Source organism: Microtus pennsylvanicus, chromosome 8, assembly GCF_037038515.1.
Source record: "Microtus pennsylvanicus isolate mMicPen1 chromosome 8, mMicPen1.hap1, whole genome shotgun sequence".
Lineage (NCBI taxonomy): Eukaryota > Metazoa > Chordata > Mammalia > Rodentia > Cricetidae > Microtus > Microtus pennsylvanicus.
The window spans coordinates 41,922,186-41,946,888 of NC_134586.1; the positions used below are offsets into that span (position 1 = coordinate 41,922,186).

At 35.4% G+C, this 24,703-nt stretch overlaps 1 protein-coding gene across 7 annotated transcripts in view; it reads right to left on the reverse strand.

The window, feature by feature from the left end:
- Cntn6 (contactin 6) overlaps window positions 1-24,703 on the reverse strand; it is a 342,570-nt gene that overhangs the window by 46,770 nt on the left and 271,097 nt on the right. For all 7 annotated transcript variants that reach the window (XM_075983306.1, XM_075983312.1, XM_075983307.1 and 4 more), the window contains one exon: window positions 2,772-2,899. In XM_075983306.1, coding sequence (XP_075839421.1) covers window positions 2,772-2,899 — 128 coding nt within the window. The remainder of the gene's footprint in view (window positions 1-2,771; window positions 2,900-24,703) is intronic.

Sequence of the window (24,703 nt, forward strand, 5' to 3'; positions counted from 1 at the left end):
CCAAGACTTTCTTTAGGAAATAGAATATTTGTGGATTCCAGTGGGGCTGTTAGAAATGTCCTCACATAGTGATTATTTTTTTTCCCATTACAAGAACTAGAAATAAATTCCACAGAACACAGAAGCAAAAAGATTTGCACTGTGATCATCAAAACAAAGCACATTCCAGAGAATTCTAAGTAAGTCACCGTTCCTTTATTTTCATTAACTAACTCTGTGCAGTGAGCATTGAAATAATAATGATTTCTGGGATCTTGACTTGGAAGAAGCCTTTGCTTCAGTTTGGTGTAGCCAGAAACCTTTTCTTTCTTAGCCCTTGGAGTGAGGAGATGCAAGGCATTTTATCAACAAAACCATCAGCCTTACTTTGATATTTCAAAGTGTAAATCAGTTTGATTCCTCAATATTCCACATAAATTGATCCTCATAGAATAGTGTTGGTAGAGGCCATTTGTTCATTTTCCCAACTGCCCAGACTCAACATTCTGTTATCAATTGATAACAAAAATCTGTTATCAATTGCAATACTTTTTGGCCAAGAGCTTAAGCATATTTCTGGCTAATTCTTATATTTAAATTAACCTATCTTCATTAATCTGTTTCTTGTGGTGGCTACATGGCTCTCCCTTACTCTCCCTACTCTCTCTATATATAACTCTTATGACCTGGCTATATTATGTAAAGCCATTGGCTGAAAGCAGCTTCTTTATTAACCAATAAAAGCAACACATATACAAAAGGATTTCTCACACCAGAATACATTATTACTGTTGACTTCTATCCTTCCTATTTCCTGTTTGTATACTCATGGGCTTCTCTATACCTGTAATATTTAACTACAATGGCATGACATTCTCCACCATGCTTTATTTATCATCTGTTATCATTAAATAAAATTATACTTTCTGAACAGTCTTAATTAGAAGTGATGCAATAAAACTTATTTTTTCTCTTCCATAACATGTTGTTTCTTCAAATATAAAGCATGTTTCAAATATAAAGCTGTTTTTTGTATATAAGCACTGGAAATTTTGCTACAGAAATACCTTCCTATTCAATAAAACCATGACATGAGTCTTGAAACACTAAGTCAATCTCTGTTTTATACTGATGACAATGCTATCACAAGAACAGTGGTTTCTTTTTGTTTGTTTTTGAAAGTGTACTACACTGCTGTAATTTTTGACACTGATTCTTATCAGTTACATTTTCCCAGAGTGTCTCAGACAATTGTCTACAGTATATCATACACTTGAGACAAATTGGCAGAAATACCTTCCAGGGATAAAGGTGAGTGTTTATTTTCCTTGAGTTATTTTAAATGATAGTTGAAGTTAGTTACTAACTTCTTTTTCAGTAATATATTTATTTTTATCCAGAAAATTCAAGAAAACAAAATTGCAGAATCGAATCATTTGGGTTTAATTAACTGCACACACTGCTTTACTGAGCCAGTCATTTTTATCATCCGGGACACAAGAAATAATAGAAGTGACATGGTTACAGTAAACATACCATTTTCATGAGCTGATATTAAATATAATAAAGTAGCAAAAGTAGAGAATAGACAATCCTGATGCTAATTATGTCCCTTGGTGATAAATGAACGTGTGTCTGAGTTGATATTAGCTTAACAGTGGAATATGCAGTTTTACCCTGCCAAATCATACAAGATTGCCTGTTTGCTAGGAGGGGGATATGGTATCTCCTGTGCACAATGTAACTTTGATGTTTTCTCTTTGAAAAAAAACTGTCTGCCATGTGGTGGTCGTACCTGCCTTTAATCCCAACACTTGGGAAGCAGAGAAAAGTGGATCTCTCTGAGTTCGAGGCCAGCTTGATCTACAAGACCTAGTTCCAGGACAAGCTCCAAAGCTACAGAGAAACCTTGTTTCAAAAAGAAAAAAAAAAAAAAACGAAAAAAACTTATTGTGTTTGTGGGTTCACAAAACTCCATATTTTCTTACTTACGTACCAAGAGTTGTTTAAACAAATGATCATGTTTTATATTGGACTGTCTTAGATACACAGCATTATGACGTGAATGAGAATGCCCCTCCATCTGTCATAGGATCAAATATTTAAAACTTGGTTCTTAGTTGGCAAAACTCTTTTGGAATGATTAGAAGGTAAGGCTGTATTGGAGGAGGCTTGCCTGGGGATAAACTTTAAGGATTCAAAAGGCTTGAGGTATTCCCAATGTGTTCTCCGGGATGTGAACTTTCAGCTTCTGTCCTCCACCATGCTAGACTGTGTGTTGTCTTGCTTTCTGCCATTATGCTGATGGACTTCTATTTCCCAGGAAACAAGAAAATAAGCCCTTCATTCATTGATCTGCTATGGTCATGCTGTTGTCTCACAGCAATAGAAAAGGAACATGCAGAAAATGTTCATACAAAACAAGAGCATCTGAATGGCATTTAACCAAAAAGGGGGACGGGGGCTACTTGTGAACTGTATCAAAATGTCTATGATCCCAAACACTAAAGCATGTGGGGAGTTTTAATATTCTGGAGCAGATATTAGCCCAGCAAAAAGCATACATTGGCATTGTTAACTGCCAAAAAATTCACATTTATCACAGCATTACATTCCTACAGTTGGCATTCCATTAATGAATGTGGTAGGAGAACTCTTAAGTAAATGTTGAACTAAAATGTTCTACCCATACAATATGTTACCAGTTTGGCATGGTAACACTAGTCAAGATATGCCTAGGTGACTGTAATATGCAACAAGTCCCCTGAAACCAAAAAAAAAAAAAAAATTACCTTTCACGATGAGACTGCCACTACTTTTCCCACTGCCAAACTGATTTGTGGCTACACAGGTATAAGACCCAGCATCGGACCTGGTCACGTTGCATATCTTAAGGCTGCCATCCTCCAAGATAAATATTCTAAAAAGAAAATATACAATGGAAGGCTATTTGATATGAATAAATAATAAATATTTTCAAATGCTATTTAAATGATGAATATATAATAAGAATCATTTCCTATTATCGTGCTCTCAATTTGAAAACATCTTAAACAGCATAAATTCTTATGATTTTGGTACAAATATTTGCTATGGCTTGAATTATTACTGTTTATTTCAGTGTATATTAAAAATCAAATAATTGAGTGCCTGATAGTTCAACATTCAATTGAGGGATGAATAAAAAATGTAAGCATTTGTCATACATTTGGAATAGTCAACTCACTTTTGAAAATTGAACTTGGATTCGTAAGAATGGAGGCCAACCTTTACATTATAGTAAGTGTATTCATAAAGCAAGCTTACATAGGCTTTTAAATCACCAAACAATAAGGTGTAAAACCATGAAATTATTTACCTCTTCTAGACAGTTGGAAGGACCATCTGTATGGTTATGTGAGCAAGGGCCATGCTTATTATGGAGCACATCATACCAGAAAGTAGCTGAGTAAAGTATAATCATGAATGATTCATGTACCATTTGGAATTAAATATTCTTTTACCATATACTACACAGAAGATGAATACTCCACAGATTCCAGTCTTTCCAGAATGGTTCCTTCAAGTTTTCCCTGACATTCAGAAGTATCTATGCAAACATCATAATTTTAATGTAAATAGAGAAAACCCAAGTGTGTTCTTTCTTACCTCAAAAAATATTTTTATTAGAGACAAAATGGGAACAAATAAAACATTTTTGTTGGGACACACACAGATGTGAGACTGTTCCACCTTCTCTGAAGGTCAGAGAGTTGGAACTTATTTTTGCTCTTTTATAATTGTTGATAATAGTTGTAGCTACAAGAAGAGATATCCTGACCTAGAGTGTTGTTGATTGTATCTTGGACATTATGATGGCCTAGAGTGGTGAATTGGCTCCATGCTCACCAAAGATCCAAAAATTCAAGCATACTTCTGTGCTCCTTTATTTAAAACAGAAGGTTTGACATAGGGAATGACTGTCTATAGGATACTTGGTCTAGGGTGTGTTTCAGTGCATATTCCTGTCCCCAAAATCAAAAAGTTTACATGGGAAATAATGGCTTGATGTCTCAATTATTGAAGCAAGTAAATGTTCTGGTTGTCCTTTGTGTCATGTTAAAGTAGTCTTTGATTTTTTCCTCCCATTTGCATTGGAGTATAAAAATGAATAAAAAAGAGGCTGGGCAGTGGTGGTGCATGCCTTTAATCCCAGCACTCAGGATGCAGAGACAGTCTCCAAAGTTGCAGAGAGACCCTGACTCAAAAAGCAAAATAAACAAAACAAACAACAAAAAGAAGAAGAAAATGTGGGCAAATTCAACACTCAGTATTTGCTGAGTTACCCTTCCATTACTAGTCTGTGTCTCTGAGTTTCTTTCTTAACTCTGTTCTATCTATCTAACATTTCTAATCTTCACATTCCAACCCTGGAAAATACAAACCTATCATCGCTAGGATCTTAGCAGAAGTGACATCCCAAAATGGCATATGAACCATTTTTTCCAAATTTAGGTTACATTTCAATGGCATATAAATTTATTTATCAATGTTTCAAAAAGTCAGTTTTTAAAATAATGTTTGCCATTCAGAATTCAGAAAGAAAGTAGCAACAAACTAATATTATTGACGACTGTTTTCAAAGGAAGATGGGAAGTCCATTTGCAATCATGTCATATCTATTAACTATAACAGAATGTTATTTGTAGAAGTGCAAACAGATCATTGTTTCTAATATGTGTATAACACAAAGTGGTGCTAATATAATTAATTACCCAATTTGAACCACTGTGAATATTAGCCAAATAGAATTTACATGAGACCAGTGTTTGATGCTGGTCTTACTACTGAGGAAAAATTCCAAATTTCTGTCAGTGAGCAGAAAAGGAATTAGAATGTTCTAGGCCATGAAATTTATGACATTATAGTATTCTCACAGAGTGGATGTAAATTATATTTCTGATTTTTGAAGCATCTGACTTAATAATTCCTGATTCACCTTAAGAATTGCAATACTACATCATTGACAGAGTAGCAAACTTATTCTTGTATACAAAAAAATATGCATTTGGCTGACTTAATCAGAAAATGTCAGAGTAAGAAGCAATGCTGGGCCTTCTCTACTTTTAGCATTCAAAGACTACTAAAATCTTTTCCCACAGCCTAAAATCAATATTGTCCAATAAACCATTTTACATTATTAAAAACAGTATTTTGCTGCTACCTAACAATAACTAAACACTCCTCAAATACAACAAGGAGAAAAAAACAAGAATACAGCCAACCATAATCAAGTTATAGTAAAACTGACATTTGTAGGTAAGGGAAAGGCATACTCTGAACTGATAGAACCTTACTTCACAATTTGACAATACTTTCATAGAAACAACATTGATATTTTACTATTCTTGTTTGGGGATAATAGAAAATATATATTATAAGAAAGTTTTATTGTCACGTACAGAAAGAAATTTAAAATATATCTATACTATACTTAGGTTTTCTGTCTTTAAAGAACAATGTACAGAATATATATATGTATATATACAATGTGTATATATATACATTATAAGCTGTCAAAAATCAGGAAGAACATTTTGATAATAAAAATGAAAATTTGAATAGTCAGCCAAGAGAGTATAATTATAAAGAAGAAAATAAAATATTAATAATTTGATTGACTGTATGCTTTTTAATTTCAGACAATATTCATAGAACACCAATCATGTAGATTATTGCAGATATATTTGAACTCCATAGAATTATGGAAAGGATTTCAACAACTCAAAGGATATATTGCCTTTATTATGTTTAGGTATGTTCCTTGTATCCCTGCTCTCTCCAAGAACTTTATAATGAAGGAATGTTGTATTTTGTCAAAAGCTTTTTTGGCATCTAATTATATGATCATGTGCTTTTATTTTTCAGTTTGTTTATATGGTGGATTATGTTGACAGATTTTGGTATGCTGAACCATCCCTGCATCTCTGGGATGAAGCTGACTTGATCATATTGGATGATGGTTTTGACTTGTTCTTGGATTCAATTTGCCAGTACCAGTGTTTTATTTAGCATTTTTGCATCAATGTTCATGAGTGAGATTGTTCTGTAATTCTCTTTCTTAGTAATGCCTTTCTGTGGTTTGGGTATCAGGGTAATTGTAGCTTAATAAAAAGAGTTTGGGAATGTTTCATCTGTTTCTATTGTGAAAAAAAAATTGAGTAGTATTGGTATTAGTTCCCCATTTCTATCACTATTTACAAAACTCAAGTCTAAATGGATCAAAGACCTCAACATAAAGCCAATCACACTGGACCTTATAGAAGAGAAAGTGGGAAGTACACTTGAACGCATTGGCACAGGAGAACCCCAGCAGCACAGACACTGAGAGACACAATTAATAAATGGAACCTCCTGAAACTGAAAAGCTTCTGTAAAACAAAGGACATGGTCAACCGAACAAAATGACAGCCTACAAAATGGGAAAAGATCTTCACTCTCTCCACATCAGACAGAGGTCTGATGTCCAAAATATACAAAGAACTCAAGAAATTGGTCATCAAAAGAACACATAATCCAATAAAAAATGGAGTATAGACCTAAACAGAGAACTCTCAACAGAGGAATTTAAAATGTCTGAAAGACACTTAAGGAAATGTTCAAAATCCTTAGTCATCAGAGAATTGCAAATCAAAACAACTCTGAGATTCCATCTTACACCTTAAAGAATGGCCATATCAAAAACACTGATGACAACTTATGTTGGAGAAGTTGTGGGGAAAAGAGAACATTTCTTCACTGCTGGTAGGAATGCAAGCTGGGTACAGTTCCTTTGGATGTCAGTGTGGTGATTTCTCAGAAAATTAGGAAACAACCTTCCTCAAGACCCAGTAATATCATTTTTGGGTATATATCCAAAGGATGTTCTATCGTACCACAAGGACATGTGCTCAACTATGTTCATAGCAGCATTGTTACTCATAGACAAAAACTGGAAACAACCTAAATGGCCCTTGACCAAAGAAGGAATAAGGAAAATGTGGTATATTTATACAATGGAGTATTACACAGCAGAAAAAAATAATTGAATTTTTCAGGAAAATGGATGGAGCTAGAAAACATTATTTTGAGTGAGGTAACCCAAACACAGAAAAACAATTATCAAATGTACTCACTCATAGGTGGTTTTTAAAAATAAAGCAAAGCAAACCAGCCCACAAACCTCAATTTCAGAGAACTTAGACAACAATAAGGACCCTAATAGAGACTTATATAGATCTAATCTACATGGAAAGTAAAAAAAAAGACAAGATCCCTTGAGTAAATTGGGAGCATGGAGTCCTTGGGAGAGTATTGAAGGGAGGAGCGGAGAGGCAGGGAGGGGAGCAGAGAAAAATGTAGAGCTCAATAAAAATCAATTAAAAAAAAGCTCTGAGCTCACTGGTAATTCAACTCCTTCTCGGTTGTCTAGAATATATACACATATATCTATATATATATAGAGAGAGATAGAATAAACAAGTAAACAAAGTCTTTACTCCGCTGCATGCACATATCCAAAATATTGCCTATAGATAATATATTAGAACTCAGAAACTTATTTTACTAAGTATTCATTCACTTCCCATTTCTAGCCTAGGTTATAAAAGATACAGTCAGTCACTAAGAGCAGCATTAACTAGATGTAAATTCCTATGTGTATAATTTTATTTTTGCAGAATGAGCTTGTATAAAAGATTTTCTTAATCTGAATTTAAGATAGTCCAGTAAAATCTTGAAATGTAATAGAAGAAGTATACATATGTACAGTTTTCTAGTTTCTTATATTTCCTAACATCTACAGATGTAGTTTCTTAGGAGATATTCACCTTGATTTTGGAATCAAGATCTCTCACTGAACTTGCATTTTGCTATGTCAACTGTGCTAGCTTCCCAGTGAGCCCCAAGATTCTCTTGTCTCTGCCTCATTCCTAATTTGATTACAGGAATACAAAAAAATTACATAATTTTTCCCCATGAGGTCTGGGAGTAAAACTCAAATGACTTTCTTGCACAGAAAACATTTTACTTACTGATCTATCTACCTTCCCCACCCCAACTTTCCACATACCTTAACATTAGGCTTAATGATTTATCAATTATTATAGATGAGTTTTAAGCATTGATTTACTAACACAGGAGATAACTATGATGGCCACACTACCATAAGGATTTTCTTTTGAATCACTGTAGTATTATCTGTGTGGCAAAAAAAGCATTGACTTTGGTGGTCAAATGATGACATAATTGAAGCCCCTATATTTAATATTTTGATAATCATAACTAGTTAATACCCCAAGTCTCCAGGTCTCTGTGTGTGTGTGTGTGTGTGTGTGTGTGTGTGTATTGTGTGTATGTATGTGTAGTAAAAAAGATATTGCTATTACCTGTGTCTTAGGTATGCAGATTGAATGATAATAATAATTAAAATTTGAACTCAGTCTGGCTAGCTAGATTTTAGTAGGTTTAAGGTTAACAACCTGGCTTTCTATCTCTAAGTATGAAAACTCTTCCTTAACTCTGCAGAGATATAATACTCTTATATACTGTAAAGATTTGTCCTGCATATTGGATTAATAAAACTCTGATTGGCTAGTAGATAGGCAAGATTTGGGAAGACAAAAGGCAGACATCGATCAGACACAAAGGAAGGAAGATGAGAATGTCTTACTGAGAAAAAGATAGCAAGTCAGGTGACTAAACATAGATAAAGAATTGTGGGTTAATTTAAGTTGTAAGAACTAGTTAATAATAATCCTGAGCTAAGAAGCCATATATTTTATAATTATTTGGGATTGAAAGGCTGTAGGACCAGGTGCAACAGAAACTTACATCTACATAACTCTGTGAATAATACAACAGAAAAACGAACAACTATATCACATCTTAATTTGAACCCATGTCCATAAAATATATTCCAAACTTTAAAGAAAATATTTTTGATTCACAGATAATATTTGCACAGATATATAAGGGAAAATACTTGGATTCATTCATACACTGAGTAGTAATAAACTCATGACCATTAACATAGCCACCATCATAAAGTTTTATTATTCTTTTATGATGAATAGATTCAAACTTATGTCTTCTAATTACTTTGAATTTCATAAATTACTGTTAATTATGTTCACCCTCAATACTATTCTAGAAAAAAAGTGCTTTGCTTACTGAATGACCTTGGACCTTATCCTTCCCTACTCTTCTCTACACATTGCTCACTACTCTTCCACTCTGAGTAGCTATGAGAGCAAAGTTTTCATAATCAACTATGGAGTGAGATCACATAATATTTGTCTTTATCTACTTGATACTTGACATCCATCCATCCATGCATCCATGCATCCATGCATCCATCCATCCATCCATCCATCCATCCATCCATCCATATACACATGTGCTCAGATATACACACACACACACACATACACACACACACACACACACCATAATGCTTTTAAACCATAAGACAGGAAGTTCCATCACAAGTGGTGATATGGGTGGACCTTGAAAAATGAATGCCAGGGATTGAAAGGAGTGTAATTCCAAAAGATGAGCCTAGGTAAGAGATACACACTTACTCTTCTCCCTGACTTTATGATATTGGTTTGTGTTTAGCCACTTAATATAGTTGTTATGAAAACTCATTACATGCAAGCTATTTCTGTCATTATAATTCATTTCAGTGATCATATTTTTATTTGGGCCTTTGCTTTGTGCCATAGTTAAAATACTCTTTCAGATACATTTTTTTGGTTGTGACTGATTCTCACTATCTTGGATCCGTTTGGATCCATCTATGTGTCTTTTGTCTTGAATCAGCCATGTTTATCTATTCCTGGACTGTTTCTTGTTTTGGTGTCACCTAGTTTTGACACTTGACTTGTGTCTCTACATTTAAAGAAAAACTCTATTTCCCTCATGTCTTTATTTTCAAGTTATCTATTCACTTGGGATATTCAACCCATCATTTAATTAAATAGAGACATTTCCCACAGTTTATTTAGTATGAGTGTTCTATTATTTAAATAAATTGTACATTATGACATTTATATTTTAAACATTGTGCAAGAAGTTGACCTTAACAACATTCACATGTATAGATGTAGCATGACCATCCAATTTACAGAAGAGGGAATATGTAGTAGTTTTCTGTACCAAAATATCTATTTTATTTCATAATTTGTGCATAATCTAGGAATTCAGTACAGCTAACCATACTTGACAGCAAAAGATAATGGGTAGGTTGCTACATGGCATATAAAACTGCCACACATGGAGACATTACAAGGTTAAGACTTAAGTCAGATTTTACCAAGTGACTGAGCAAGCAACATTTCTTTTGAGTATCATGGAAGAATCATAAGCAAATAAAGCAATAAAAAGTTGTAATGTCCTTCAGGCTCTTTCAAACCATTAGTCTTCTGCCCCATGGGCTATTGTAAATAACAAAGCTGGGAGGCTCAACAACACACCAAATAGCCAATTAGAGTTCAGTTATCTGGAAAATGGACATCAAATTCTCAGAGCAGTATATTGATTTTTTTCCCTATTGTTTTGTTTTTCTTTTTTTTTTTGTATGTTTGTTTCCCTAAAGTGAATGTGGTATCTATTATGTATAATAAACTGTATAAATAAGAATAACAGTTACATATATTTTATAACTCTAATTTATTATTATGTAAAAAATAGCCAATTCCCTTAAATATAGAAAACAGGCCTTTATATATAGACTTTAATCTGAGGTGAAAAAGAGTCTGTATTTTTTTGTGATAGTCTATCAAGATGTAAGAACACAGAAGAATAGCAACAGCTAAATTTCTTAAAATAAAGGAAATTAGGACATTGAGCAATTATAATTTCTTATTGCTGAAACTAGAGCAATACTGCTATTTTTATAGTGAGATTATTAACTAGAGTATTGCTTCTGGTTCTGTCTGAAGATAATACTGTAGACCATGAAATTTTAATTGACTGTCTAATTTTACTGATATCTGGAAAATGTAAAATAGATTGGAATGAAATGAGTTAGATGAGAGGCAGAAAGTGTGTATAAATTTTATTCTTCACAATTCAGCCTCAAAGTAAAATGTCCCTCTGGAATTCATTTTACATCAAATATTGATATTGCATTTCAAGGCTTTTTCAGCTGATCACTATAGTTAAGGTATGGTGTAATATCTATGCTAAACACATTACCAATTAATAACCTCTCTTTTAAGAATTCATCACTTAATAAGCTACCTAAATGGCTAGCATTCTAATTGACTAAAAAGTAAATATTAAAGCACACATGAATAAATAAAAATAAAGATTATCTTTCCATGTTGACAGAGGTTTCTGTTCTGCCCAATCCTAGAGTCATTCAGTCACAAAGAAACACACATAGGTCTACATTAATTATAAACAGGTTGGCCTAGTAGCTTAGGAAGAAAAAAAAAAGCTAAACAAAAAAGTTAGATTCAGAGTTCCTGTTCTGAAAAAAAAGGTGGGGTAAAGAGTAAGTACTGTGGAACTTGTACCTTATAAAGATTTGTCACTTGTATTAGTTTAATAAAACTCTGATTGGCCAGTACCCGGGCAGGAAGTATAGGCAGGACAACCAGGAAGGAAGTATAGGTGAGAAAGCTAGAATACCAGAATTCTGGGAAGAGGAAAGGTTTAGTCTGCAGTTTTGCCCAGACACAGAAGAAGCAAGATGAGAATGCCTCACTGACAAAAAGACATGTGGCAAACACAGACAAGAATTATGGACTAATTTAAAATATAAAAATTAGTTAATAAGAAGCCTGAGCTAATAAGCCATCCAGTTTACAATTAATGTAGGCCTCTGTGTGTTTCTTCCGGACTGAATGGTTGAAGGATCTGGTGGCAGAGACACCTCTGTGAGCATTTTCCTAGCCTTTATGTCAACTACTTCCCCGGCACTAATGACAGGAGAACAGAGAGACTGTCTGGCACCTCTGGACAGGATTAAATTTCAGAATTAATTTATTAATTAGAACCTAGTTTATATTCTCATGCAATAATTCATATAGCAAAATGTGAATAAAACTAAAAGAGAGATGTTAAATTGCAGTTGTTGTCACAGGGACAGGACTGAAAGGCACATCATACTAAGTGACACAGGTCATCCCCTGCACAGCACCGTAAACCTACTATCTAAACCAGTATCCAAACAGAAAGAAGAATATGCAGGGAAGTTCAGGAACATTTATGAGCAAATATTTTATTTACATATGCTCTGTTCTTCTAAAATTTGAGGAAAAGTCTGCATATATGGGCATAATTACATATATGTAAATACACACATCCATATATATTGTCTTAAAAAGTAGAGACTTGAAAGACCCATAGGGGAGGTATGTGTTCAGAATTTCCAAAAGAATTTTAGCTTTTATTTTCTTTTCTGAAGAGCCAGACAAAAACACCTAAAAATCTTCTCTCCACACATACCAGTTTGTGGCTCCAATCTGCTTGTCTGAACCTCCGTTAATACCCTCTGTTTCCAAAATGCCTTAGGAATCTCCCATGTTCTCTAATGTCCAGCATCATAAGACTATATAATATGATCTCAGCAGCAAAGGGGATGCTAGGCAGATGAGTTCCCCGCTCTTTTCTTTGTAGACAGTCCCCAGGTGAATTTCCTCTACATACTCTCCAGGGACCACTGATGTGGTTGGAAACCTAATGTCTCTGTGTTTTCAAGTGAGGTCTGGTAGAGCAGTAAGATAAGACATTCTACAAACTCCGTTTTCACTATTCAGTCATCCTCTGAGCAAAGGACTAATCTCTGCTTCCTTGGAAATTACGACAAGGAATACAGATACCTCTAAGCCATCTTGCCTACAGTTCACAGTATCATCTTCTTCATTCCTAAAGAGTGTATTATTATTTCACATCAGTAAACTGTGACATGGGTGTTTTGTTAGTAAACTTACAAGATCTAGTCAAGCCTGTGCAAGGGCTTTCTCTACCAAAGCATGGCTGAATAAATTTTGTTTCCATTTTTAAAAAAATTGCTTGCTCTCCACAACTTGTAGACAATCTAAATTTACATTTTCATTGAAACAGGTGGCATATGAATAAGAAGACAATGTCTGATATATGTGTTTGGGATGTTTTTGTAATATGCGTGAATGGTGTGTGTGTATATGTGTGATATGTATGTATGATGTTTACTGCATGTGTGTTGTTTGTTTAGTATGTATAGGCTGAGGTATGTATGGCATGTACATTAATATGTGTGGTATATATATTAATATGTGTTTGTATATACAGCATGTGCAGTATGTGTTGAGTCAAGAAAAATAATGATGACAAGTTCATGACTGCTCCATTTCCATAATTAGTTGAATTTTATAAGGTGTGCAATTAGCAGGTATTTCAAAAGTTATGAATTTTTATAATTTTAATCTTCCTTAACCATATTGGTAAAGGCCATTTTTTAATTTATCGATAGCATTAATAATTCTATATACTAATGAACTTGGACATTTTGTTTAAAAAAATAAATAAAAATAAGTAAGTACTCAAGTGGTTATTCAGTTAATGGTTCAGTACCTCATGTAGGCTGTGACATTTTTCTATGTGGTTGAGGATGACCTTGACTAATGATCATCCCACCTCCACATCCTGATTATAGTATTTACAAGTCTGTCATTGTTCTTAATTTATACAAGGATGGGATCAAACCCAGGCCTTCATTCATGATAAATAAGCAATCTTCCAACTGATTGACCCACTACCTGCTGATTGGTTTCTATATGTTTGTAGATGGTAGCAGAAAAATTGAAAAAAAATAATTATTTTAGTTTTATTGTGTGTTATTTGCATCAAGAAATTAAATATTACAACACAATCCATTACAAAATATTTTAAAAGTTCTATCTTTATTATATTTAATTTTGTGGAGTGCATCTGCTTATGGGCATGTATATACACATGAATATCATACTGGAGGTGGAATTATTGTAATTTACCACTGTGTGTTCTGGGAACAGACTCTTGTCCTTAGAAAGAGTGGTTAAGCTCTCATAACTGTTGAACTATCTCTATATGCACAAAATATTTTAAATTATTATAATATAAACCTAAATTGATGATCCCTAAATATTTTTTTTTGCTTACCAAAAGTGCTGTGATGAATCTCTAGTATTTTCTTTCTTTCTTTGGCCTCTTTTCTACCTCTCTCCAGGAAAATATATTTTTTAGAGCCTGTATACTGAGTTATGTTAGTCATATGTGACCTGGTTTACTGGATAATGAATGAAGTGACACAAAGAAGAAGGAAAGGGAAACCAAATTGAAGATCTATAAAAAGACATTGTTAATAGAAGGGACTCCCAAACTACCTTTGCTTAAAAAGCAGGGTTTTTCCACATACAGTTCATGGAAGATAAGCATTCTAGAATTTCTTTAAGTTACATTCCAGGGAATGAACCCTGGACTCTATGCATGGCAGACAAGTACTTTACCAATAAGAAGCACCCCTATTTTCTCCCCTCTTTTCCAATTTAAAATAAATGAGACAGACCCTCACTTATATATCCTTTGAACATATGATGTGACCCAGGTGGCTTTGATCTCATTCTACAGTTCAAGCTGACTGCAAATGCAATGTTCTCTTGCCTCAGTCTCTTGAATAGCCAGGATTTCAGGTCTGGGTGATCAAACCCATCGGTTTTTTGTAATCTTTCACAACAGACAAGTATTTCATATAAACTGATTATCCAAAAAGTTGTTCGAGTTTTTTATGGAAATAATGAAAAGTCTATTTAGATGTCTTACCTGTGGAAGAGACGTTAAATCTAGTACATTTTAAATAAGAATAAAATGCTTCTATTGACCATATCTTATATTTATTTCTACCTCGTGCCTAATGTGATATTATGGGTGTGAACAGTAAAAAGACTTAAAGTCTTTGCTTCAATGTTCCTAAATTCCTAGGGGGGAGCAAAGAAGTGGACATTCAGATTTCAGAATCCGTTATGATTTATCTTTCTGTTTATGATACAGACATAATTTAAGCAACAGCTTTGTAGTGACTAACACAGACCACAAACTCAGTTTCCTGATGTCTGAAACAAGACACAAATTAAAAGATGACAGATAACAGAAATTGCTAAATGATATAATAATTGGGTGTCATGATGTGTCTTTATCCCAATGGCATGCCAAATGGTGTGCTAGTGGGCTGCTTTCCATAAAATATTAAGTAAATGTCATTTAGCACCTACTAAACACATTAGATGGAAAACTGGGCTAAATTAACCCAATGAAGCAGGTCTTAGAGGAACACTTAGCTGTCTAGCAGAAGGGAGAGAAGAGTGTTCATTTTTGCTGTCATATCTGGTGGGGTGTTGAAAGGAACATGGAAGAGAGATAATACAGATTCATAAGCAAGCATGTCTATGTCTCACCACTCAGCAAACTGAAAAAAAAATGGGAAATGACAAGGTTGCCAAAGGACAAAGAGTTTAAAAGAAATCAGGAAAAGAAACTGCACCCCTACCAAAAACCTAAAAGAGCAGCTACTGAAAAGACAGAGACTGGTAGCAAAGGAAACTAAAAGAAAACTAAACATTGGAATAGCAGAGCACTTTTTCATTGTGGCTTTTACACATCGACTGGTTTCGAGAATTTAGAGGTGGAAAGTTGTGTGTATGGCTGAGTCCGACATCAACAAGGTTTACATATTGCCAGGTGACCTTATGCTGGCGATTTCATCCCTAATGTCCTTGGAATACAAGGAGCTGAGCTAGAAAACTAATGGGTATTATTTATTGCCTCTTGTCACCTGGCCTATGTAATCTGGTAATACCAGAAGAGAAATATCTGGATGATTCCAGCAGCTACTGGGGAAGCAAAAAGTAAGACAACAATTCACAAGTTTCATGGTAAAATATAGACTATTATAAATGGGACAATTTCGTTGTGCAAAATAGTTAATAATAAGCCTGAGTTATAGGCCAAACAGTTTGTAATTAATATTAAGCCTCTGAGTGATTATTTTAACAATTGCTGTGAGACAGGGTGGGACAAAAAGCTTCTATTTACAGAAATCCCTGGGAAATGATAATCCTCCTTCATAAAAATGACAATGGAAGTAATGAACCCAGGTGGAATTTCCAATTCCGGGTCTCGATTTGCTCCATTTTGATTGTACTCCTTGGAGACTACATAGCTAGGCTTATAAAAGTGACTGAGATTAGGCAATCAACATGGATGTGACTTTCTGTCTTTGACTACATGCTTATTACAATTCTATACCCGGATCAATTTCATTATAAATGTGGTTAAAGTGTCCACACTGGAGATGCAGACAGAAGGGTCCATGGAGCCTGCTGACAAAAGTAGTCACCAAGTGGGCACAATTAGTGAGTCACAACCCACAAGAAAAGACCCTATACCCCAAAATATACAAGGTGGATATCTTCTGAGGAATGACTCTTGAACTTCATCACTAGCCTCCAGATGCAAGTGTACCCACATAAATATGAATTAGAAAGATTCCATTTAGATAACCTTTCACAATACATTTGATGCATTTAATAAATAAAAACAGTATATTGGCATCTCTCTTTTTCTCTGTTTATGTATGTTTGCGCATGTGTGTGTGTGTGTGTGCATGTGTGAATATTCTGAGAAGGTTCAATCTAATAATGAACAAAGGAAAAAAACTATGTGTATGGTTTTAAGGTTGCCGTTAGTTCAACAAATGTGTACTATAAGTCATTAGAAATCTAATTAAAAATCTATAGTGTGATGTTACAATTATATTCAGCCTTGGAGTCAGAGCTTCCTAGAGCCGGATGCCCTCGCGTGACTTATTGGAGGCATGACTGTCAGTGGGATGTTTACCTTCACTAAAGTTTAGAGTTATCTATCCAAAAGATAAATACTATAAATGTGGACCTTTCATAGATGTATGGTGAAAAATCACATTAAATGATCTAATACCATCTTTCCATGGTGGATATGTTATAAATAGAAGATATAACTATTATCATTATTCTTCTATGATGAAATTCAGAGTCACATATGGAAAGGATAGATATCTGGATGCCTTGGTTAATTTAATCAGAAGTAGGCTGAAAATATATATTATTAAGTATAACTAAGCATTCCTCAAGTCTTTAGTCAGCTGTTGGATGACTCATGGAACAATTTTAGTTTCTTTTTTTGTATACAGGATCCTTGAGGAAGTGCATCTTATCACAGGGAAGGAAAGTCAATATCCAAACTCTGAGTTGCAGTGTAACTGGGCCAAATGTCAGACAGTCTTTAAAGCTGCAGATTAAGTTGTTTGCATACAAAGCTCCCACCACTCCTGCTATCCTAGATGTAGAAAAATTCCATGCACACTTCCAGTGCCACTTCAATTTCTACTATCCTTTATGCCTCTCCCAGCTGATAGGAGACAAAATAATAAATTTTCCACACTTTCATCATATCTTCTGAGATATCTGTCTGACCCTTTGTATGTGGGCCTTTTTTACCACATACTAGACACCAAGCACAGGATGTTACACAATGTAAGTCAGACCAATTTCCTTCTGTCCTTATAAATAAATGAATGGTTTGATGGAAAAAAAGATTCTGGATATACTCCTCTATGTCAGTAGATGCCAAACTCTAGTCCTGGGAAATTTGAGGGATTATTACTCCAACTATGGACCACAATAGGGTGAGAAGTGGAAAAGGAACTAAAAAGGACACTGGTTCTCCCTATAGGAAATTGGAAAGATTTGTTTTTCAATGTGCTTCAGTAAAGTGTTATTACATAAAATCATTTGGAAAAATTAAAAATAACTATGAAAACCAAAAGGAAATTGTAAAATTTTAACAAGTGTCACAAAATTGTGTAGCAGCCTCACACGTCATCATGATCACACTACCACAGATAATTTCTACACCACGGTTCTAGCTTTTATTACTTCAACTATGCCCATAATAGAGAGCAATCTTCTTTCAGTTATTTTTACTTATTATTTGTTCTCAGAATCAAGACAAAACCATCATTTTCTGAAGATCATTGTACTTTAAACATTTTCAGCAGTCACTTCTTTTTAAAGAGTCAAGCCAAGAACAAAAGGTCATTTGTATAAATTTCACAAATAATTGACCTTTTCTGTCTATAAAATTATGGCTGCTGAATATTTATGTGAATTTTGGAGATATAAATGTCACTTAGCCATGAGTGCTAATAGTAAGTTGACATCGTTCTAAGGCCAATTAGATTCATATTTTCAAAAAGCAAGGCAACAGAGGACTTGTGTGTTTTTGCAACATTGAAGGAAGAAGAGATGAGCTTTCAGTGTATATCCCCTAAGGGAGAAAAAAGTAAACAGGGAGGAAGTATGTATTTTATGAGAAGATGTATATGTTTAAACCTAGCCTCAGATTATCTTGGAGTGTGTTAAATTAAAGTTATCAAATTCTAGGTACCTCTGTCCTAGTTTATAGCTACAGAATTAATTTTTTCTGTGAAGCTCTAGGATCTGCCATTTCCACAGGTTCTCATGATGCATGATCAAATTCAAAGCTTTCTGATATGGCCTTTGAGTTCACAGATTCTCCATGGTGAAGCTTGCATCTATGCTACTGCAGGATTCAGTACAATAATACAGAAGATGGTATATATTTGGTAGAGCTACTTTTTGACATTTGACCTTGTTTTAAAAACAAGAGGGAAATATTATATTGTGATCCAGAACCATAATAATCTGACATAAGGCAGTAATAAGAAGTGATACATACACAATATGCAGACTGGGCTTAAAGGGATACTTAACATCTCTCCCCCCTCTCTCTCTCTCCCTCTCTCTCTTTGAATGTGTGTGTTCATGTTTGTATGTATAATGTTTTAAGTATGTTTACACATACATGTACGAGTACACAAATGGGTGCATGCATGTGTGGAGGACAGAGGTTTGTAGAGATGTTCTTTTACTGAACCTGGAGCTCTCGCTTTTCACTAAACTGACAAGCAGGCACTACTGGGATCCATCTGTCTCTTCTCCCCATCCCCAACATGGGGTTATAGATTCACACCAATATTCTTAGCTTTGTAGGTTGATGATGAGTATAAACACTGATGCCCTCAGACTTGTGCAACAAGGAATTTATACAGGAAGTCAGTACTCCAGTCCAGGCTTTATTTCTTTTCTGAATGAAAACTGCTTTTAGATAATAACAGGAAGATGGCTCTGCATGCATTCTCTGAGAAGGTATAAGACAAGGATTGGTAGAGGCCAATAGGAATAAAGTAATGAGAAGTAGATGACAAAAGTGAAAAGGGAGAGCAAGATAGACAAGGGCACGCAGAGGATTTTAGCTCATTACATTATCCTGTGACAAAGGCAAGAGTATCAGATGGCTCTTGACATATTCAACATGTACTCCCTGGGAAAGGCTCACCTTAACAAGCCTCTCAGGAGTGTAGTATGAACAATTTAAAATTTTATTACTAAGAGGCATCACAGGAAGGAGGCTCTAATAAGCCTGGCATTATGCAGCCTACCGCTCTGCCTTAAACATGGGAACATATGGTTCATTTGCCTACTTGATGCTCATGCTACCTGATGGACTAAACACTACTACATTAAGTAGTTGGTAATACAAAATAAAATTAGGCTTGCTTACTTCTTCTATTAGGAGGCTCTGCAAGAAGCAAGAAGAAGCTGAGAAGGAATAATTTTTACTTGTTGGAGGATGATTAAAGCAACAAGGAAAAACTGTGCAAGGAAGGGTTGTTTTATTATTAAGGTATCACTTGGGATAGTAGGCAAAATAAAAATGTAGAATAATCACTTGGAAGGTAGTTACTATAAAATATAGAGAAGCATCTAACAAGGAGAAACAAGAATTGGACTCTCTTACTTATCTATGCAGCCATTGTGGGCTGATGCCCCAGAAATTAAGATAGACAATTGAAGATTCTAGGAATGAAATTCAATAGTATATGAATGGGACCATGATGCTTAATAAATAACTGCTTAATCCAGATAGTTTTCTTAGCAGAAAAATAAGAGCAAACTAAGTTCTCATTCTCTCTCTCTCTCTCTTTGTGAGTGTGTGTGTGTGTGTGTGTGTGTGTGTGTGTGTGTATGGTTTTATTCCAAGGTATAAGATTTCAGACATTTAACAGGGTGGTACTGGCATAAAAACAGAGAAGTCGACCAATGGAATCGTATAGAAGACCCGGATTTTATCCCACAAACCTATGAACACCTCATTTTCGATAAAGGAGCTAAAAGTATACAATGGAAGAAAGAAAGCATCTTCAACAAATGGTGCTGGCAAAACTGGATGTCAACCTGTAGAAGAATGAAAATAGACCCATATCTATCACCGTGCACAAAACTCAAGTCCAAATGGATTAAAGACCTCAATATCAGCCCAAAAACACTGAACCTGATAGAAGAGAAAGTGGGAAATACCCTACAACAGATGGGCACAGGTGATCGCTTCTTAGGTATAACCCCAGAAGCACAGACATTAAGGGCAAAATTGAATAAATGGGACCTACTAAAACTGAGAAGCTTCTGTAAAGCAAAGGACACTGTCACTAAGACACTAAGGCAACCTACTGACTGGGAGAAGATCTTCACCAACCCTGCAACAGACAAAGGTCTGATCTCCAAAATATATAGAGAACTCAAGAAACTAGACTTTAAAATGCTAATTAACCCAATTAAAAAATGGGGCACTGAACTGAACAGAGAATTCTCAACAGAAGAAGTTCAAATGGCCAAAAGACACTTAAGGTCATGCTCAACTTCCTTAGCAATCAGGGAAATGCAAATAAAAACAACTTTGAGATATCATCTTACACCTGTCAGAATGGCTAAAGTCAAAAACAACAAGGATAACCTTTGCTGGAGAGGAAGTGGAGGAAGGGGTACCCTCATTCATTGCTGGTGGGAATGCAATCTTGTGCAACCACTGTGGAAGTCAGTGTTTCGGTTTCTCAGGAAATTTGGGATCAACCTACTCCTGGACCCAGCAATACCACTCTTGGGAATATACCCAAGACATGCTCTATCATATGACAAAAGCATTTGTTCAACTATGTTCATAGCAGTATTACTTGTAATAGCCAGAACCTGGAAACAACCTAGATGCCCTTCAATGGAAGAATGGATGAAGAAAGTATGGAATATATACACACTAGAGTACTATGCTGCGGTAAAAAACAATGACTTCTCGAATTTTGCATGCAAATGGATGGAAATAGAAAACACTATCCTGAGTGAGGTATCCCAGACCCAAAAAGATGAACATGGGATGTACTCACTCATAATTGGTTTCTAGCCATAAATAGGGGTCACGGAGTCTACAATTGGTGATCCTAAAGAAGCTAAATAAAAAGGTGAACCCAAGGAAAAACATATAGTTATCCTCTTGGCTAAGGGGAGTAGACAAAATTGCCAGGGAGAAAATTGGGATATTGGGGGTGGGGTAAGATGGGGGTAAGGGGAGATGGGGAGAGAAAAGGTAGAAGAGAAGGAGGGGGCGACTTGGGGAAACAGGAGGATTGGGATAAAAGAAGGTTGGATAGGGGGGCACGGAACCACAATTCTTAGTTAAGGGACCCACTTTAGGGTGGGCAAGAGACTTGACCCTAGAGGGGCTCCCAGGTGCCCAAGCTGAGGTCCCCAGTTAGTTCCTTGGGCAGCTGAGGATAGGGAACCTGAAATGACCCTATCATAGAGCAATACTGACGAATATCTTGCATATCATCATAGAACCTTCATCTGGTTATGGATGGAGATAGAGACAGAGACCCACACTGGAGCACTGGACTGAGCTCCCAAGGTCCCAATGAGGAGCAGAAGGAAGGAGAACATGAGCAAAGAAGTCGGGATCACGAGGGGTGCACCTACCCACTGAGACAGTGGAGCTGATCTACTGGGAGCTCACCAAGGCCAGTTGGACTGTTACCGAAAAAGCATGGGATAAAACTGGACTCTCTGAACATGGCAAACAATGAGGGCTGATGAGACGCCATGGACAATGGCACAGGGTTTTGATCCTACTTAATGTGCTGGCTTGGTGGGAGCCTAGCCAGTTTGGATATTCACCTTCCTAGATATGGACAGAGGGCGGAGGACCTAGGACTTACCACAGGGCAGGGAACCCTGACTGCTCTTTGGACTGGAGAGGGAGGGGGAGAGGAGTGGGGGGAGGGGGAGGGAAATGGGAGGCTGGGAGGAGGTGGAATTTTTTTTTTATTCTCCTTTTATCAATAAAAAAAGATTTCAGACATTTATTCTCACAGGTAACTTTTCCCTTTGGAGAACATGAAGAGCAGATGATTTTTTTTAGTAGCAAAAAATGAGAGTGACAGATAATGTTCTCCCAGGTCTCCTTTCTCTTTTCCTCCCCTTCTGCAACTTCTTCATTCATTTATTTTCTCTAACATCTTTGGATTCTTTGGTTCATTCTGATGTGGAATTTACTTCTATATATGGGTTGCTTTTATTGGCTAATGAATAAATCTGTTTCTTTCAATGGCTTAGCAGAGTAAATCACAGGCAGGAAAACCTGAACAGAAATTTATATAGAAATTAAGTAGAGTTAAGGAAACACCATGTATCTGCCAAAGGGGAGAGACTCTGAAAATTTAATAGTAGGCCACAGTCTCGTGGTAAAATGTAGATTGATAGAAATGGGTTAATGTATAAGAGCTAGCTAGGGATATGACTAAGCTATTGGCCAAATAGTGATGTAATAAATTTAGTTTCTATGTGACTATTCAGGTCTGGGTGGTCTGGAAATGAAAACGCAGTCTCCGCCTACTAATTTGGATAAGTATATCCACTTAAAACCTGAGAGAGCTTGGGAAGGAATTCTAGACATAAACAAACAGAGTTAAGCAGGGCTCTTAGTAGCATCATTTTCTTTGGTAGGTTCTGTTTGTTAGAGAGAAACAAAGGTGCAATTACTTTAAGAGAATGCTTCCTGACTCAACCTTAGGAACAAAAATTGCACAGCTCCTTTAAGAGCTGACTTCCTGATTCATGCTGGTTCTGTTGCTTAATGGTGACATAGTCTCCTTTATGTTGGACTGGTCAGAGCAAACAGGCACGGTCATAGAGTTGGTCCTAGTCATGCCCACATAGCATTTTAAAAATAAGTGTTCCTGGTAAAAAAAAAATCATTACAGATACACAATAAAGACAGATTCAGACAAAAATAAACCTCTGAATGGATCGGAGTATGTTTTAAAAATATACATAGGCATGGAAGAAAAAGGGAAAAGAATAAAGACAAGAGTATAGACAGTCACAGATTAAAGGAGTAACAATAATAAAATAAATAAAAGAGTAATAGAGTTAAAACTAAGCCATATAAAAATAAGAAATACACAGAGAGTCTGAATTATGTATATTATTGTGTTTTCATTGAATTTTTTGCCTGTGAATGAGGTAACTACAGAGAGACATTTCATTGTATAGACTGTTAAGCTAAACCAACATATGTATTTTAAAGGCATCTTGACTTCAAAATTTAAGTCTAGGGATATGTTATTTTAGAAAAGAGGTTCTGCTTTTGTTTCCACAGAGGATGGGAACCCGTGGATTCCATTCAGGCTACTGTGGTTTGATGGATAAAACCCACCAAAAGGTCTTTAAGATTTTGTTATATGTAATTTTAGTATGTTAAAGTTAAAACCTTTCTTTTTAAATAGACAGAAAAGGGGAGATGATGTTGGATGTCCTTCTGTATATGTGTTGTTTTTATTGCCTAATGAATAAAACTGTTTCAGTCAATGGCTAAGCAGAGTAAATCCAGGCAGGAAATCCAAACAGAGACATATAAAGAGAGTATGCAGAGTCAAGGACATGTCATGTAGCTTATGAAAGAGAGAGACACTGGAACTATACAGGTAGGGCAAAACTTCATAATGATACATAGATTAATAGAAAAGGGTTAATTTAAGATGTGTGAACTAGCTAGGAATATGCCTAAACTATTGTCTAAACAGTCTTGTAATTAATATAGTTTCTGTGTGATTATTTGGGTCTGGGTGGCCAGGAAACAAATGAGCAGTCTCTGTCTACATCATTCTTTCCCACAATTCAGTGCTCTGTCCAGAAGGTAAGTATTGGTGTTGTAGTGATAAGAAAATGGCAGTATTGTAAATCCACTTTAAATTTGGTGCTTCTGTACAAATACACTGAATAACCACTACTTTCAGTAACTAGGTAATTCTATTAAAATCAGTGGAATTACTTGTCAATACAGTGACTTCCATTTGCCATATATCAGAATATATACAGGGCTTAAGGGTGGTATTGCAAATAAGAAATACACAGAGAATCCATGATTCCACAAGGCTTGCTCATAAACTTGGAGTTTAAATAAGCAAGAGAAGGAAACAGATATTCTATAAGAAGAATAGATGTTCTCTTGTTAGTCTATTAAAAATGATATCATTTTCAGACCAACTGCCATGGGATAGAATTTCTCCTTTCTAGGGAAGTTGACTGCAAATGTTTAAGTATCTCTATATGTAACCATTGCATTTATGTGGTATAAAATGACACCAGTATAACATGTACTCTGTGAGAATACTGATCCTCAGTTGTATATTACTATATGGAAAAATGTGTCTTTTTTGAGACATATATGAGGTCAGATACATTTCTTAGCAAATAGGAATTCACTTAAATATTATTACAATCGTTGAATATTT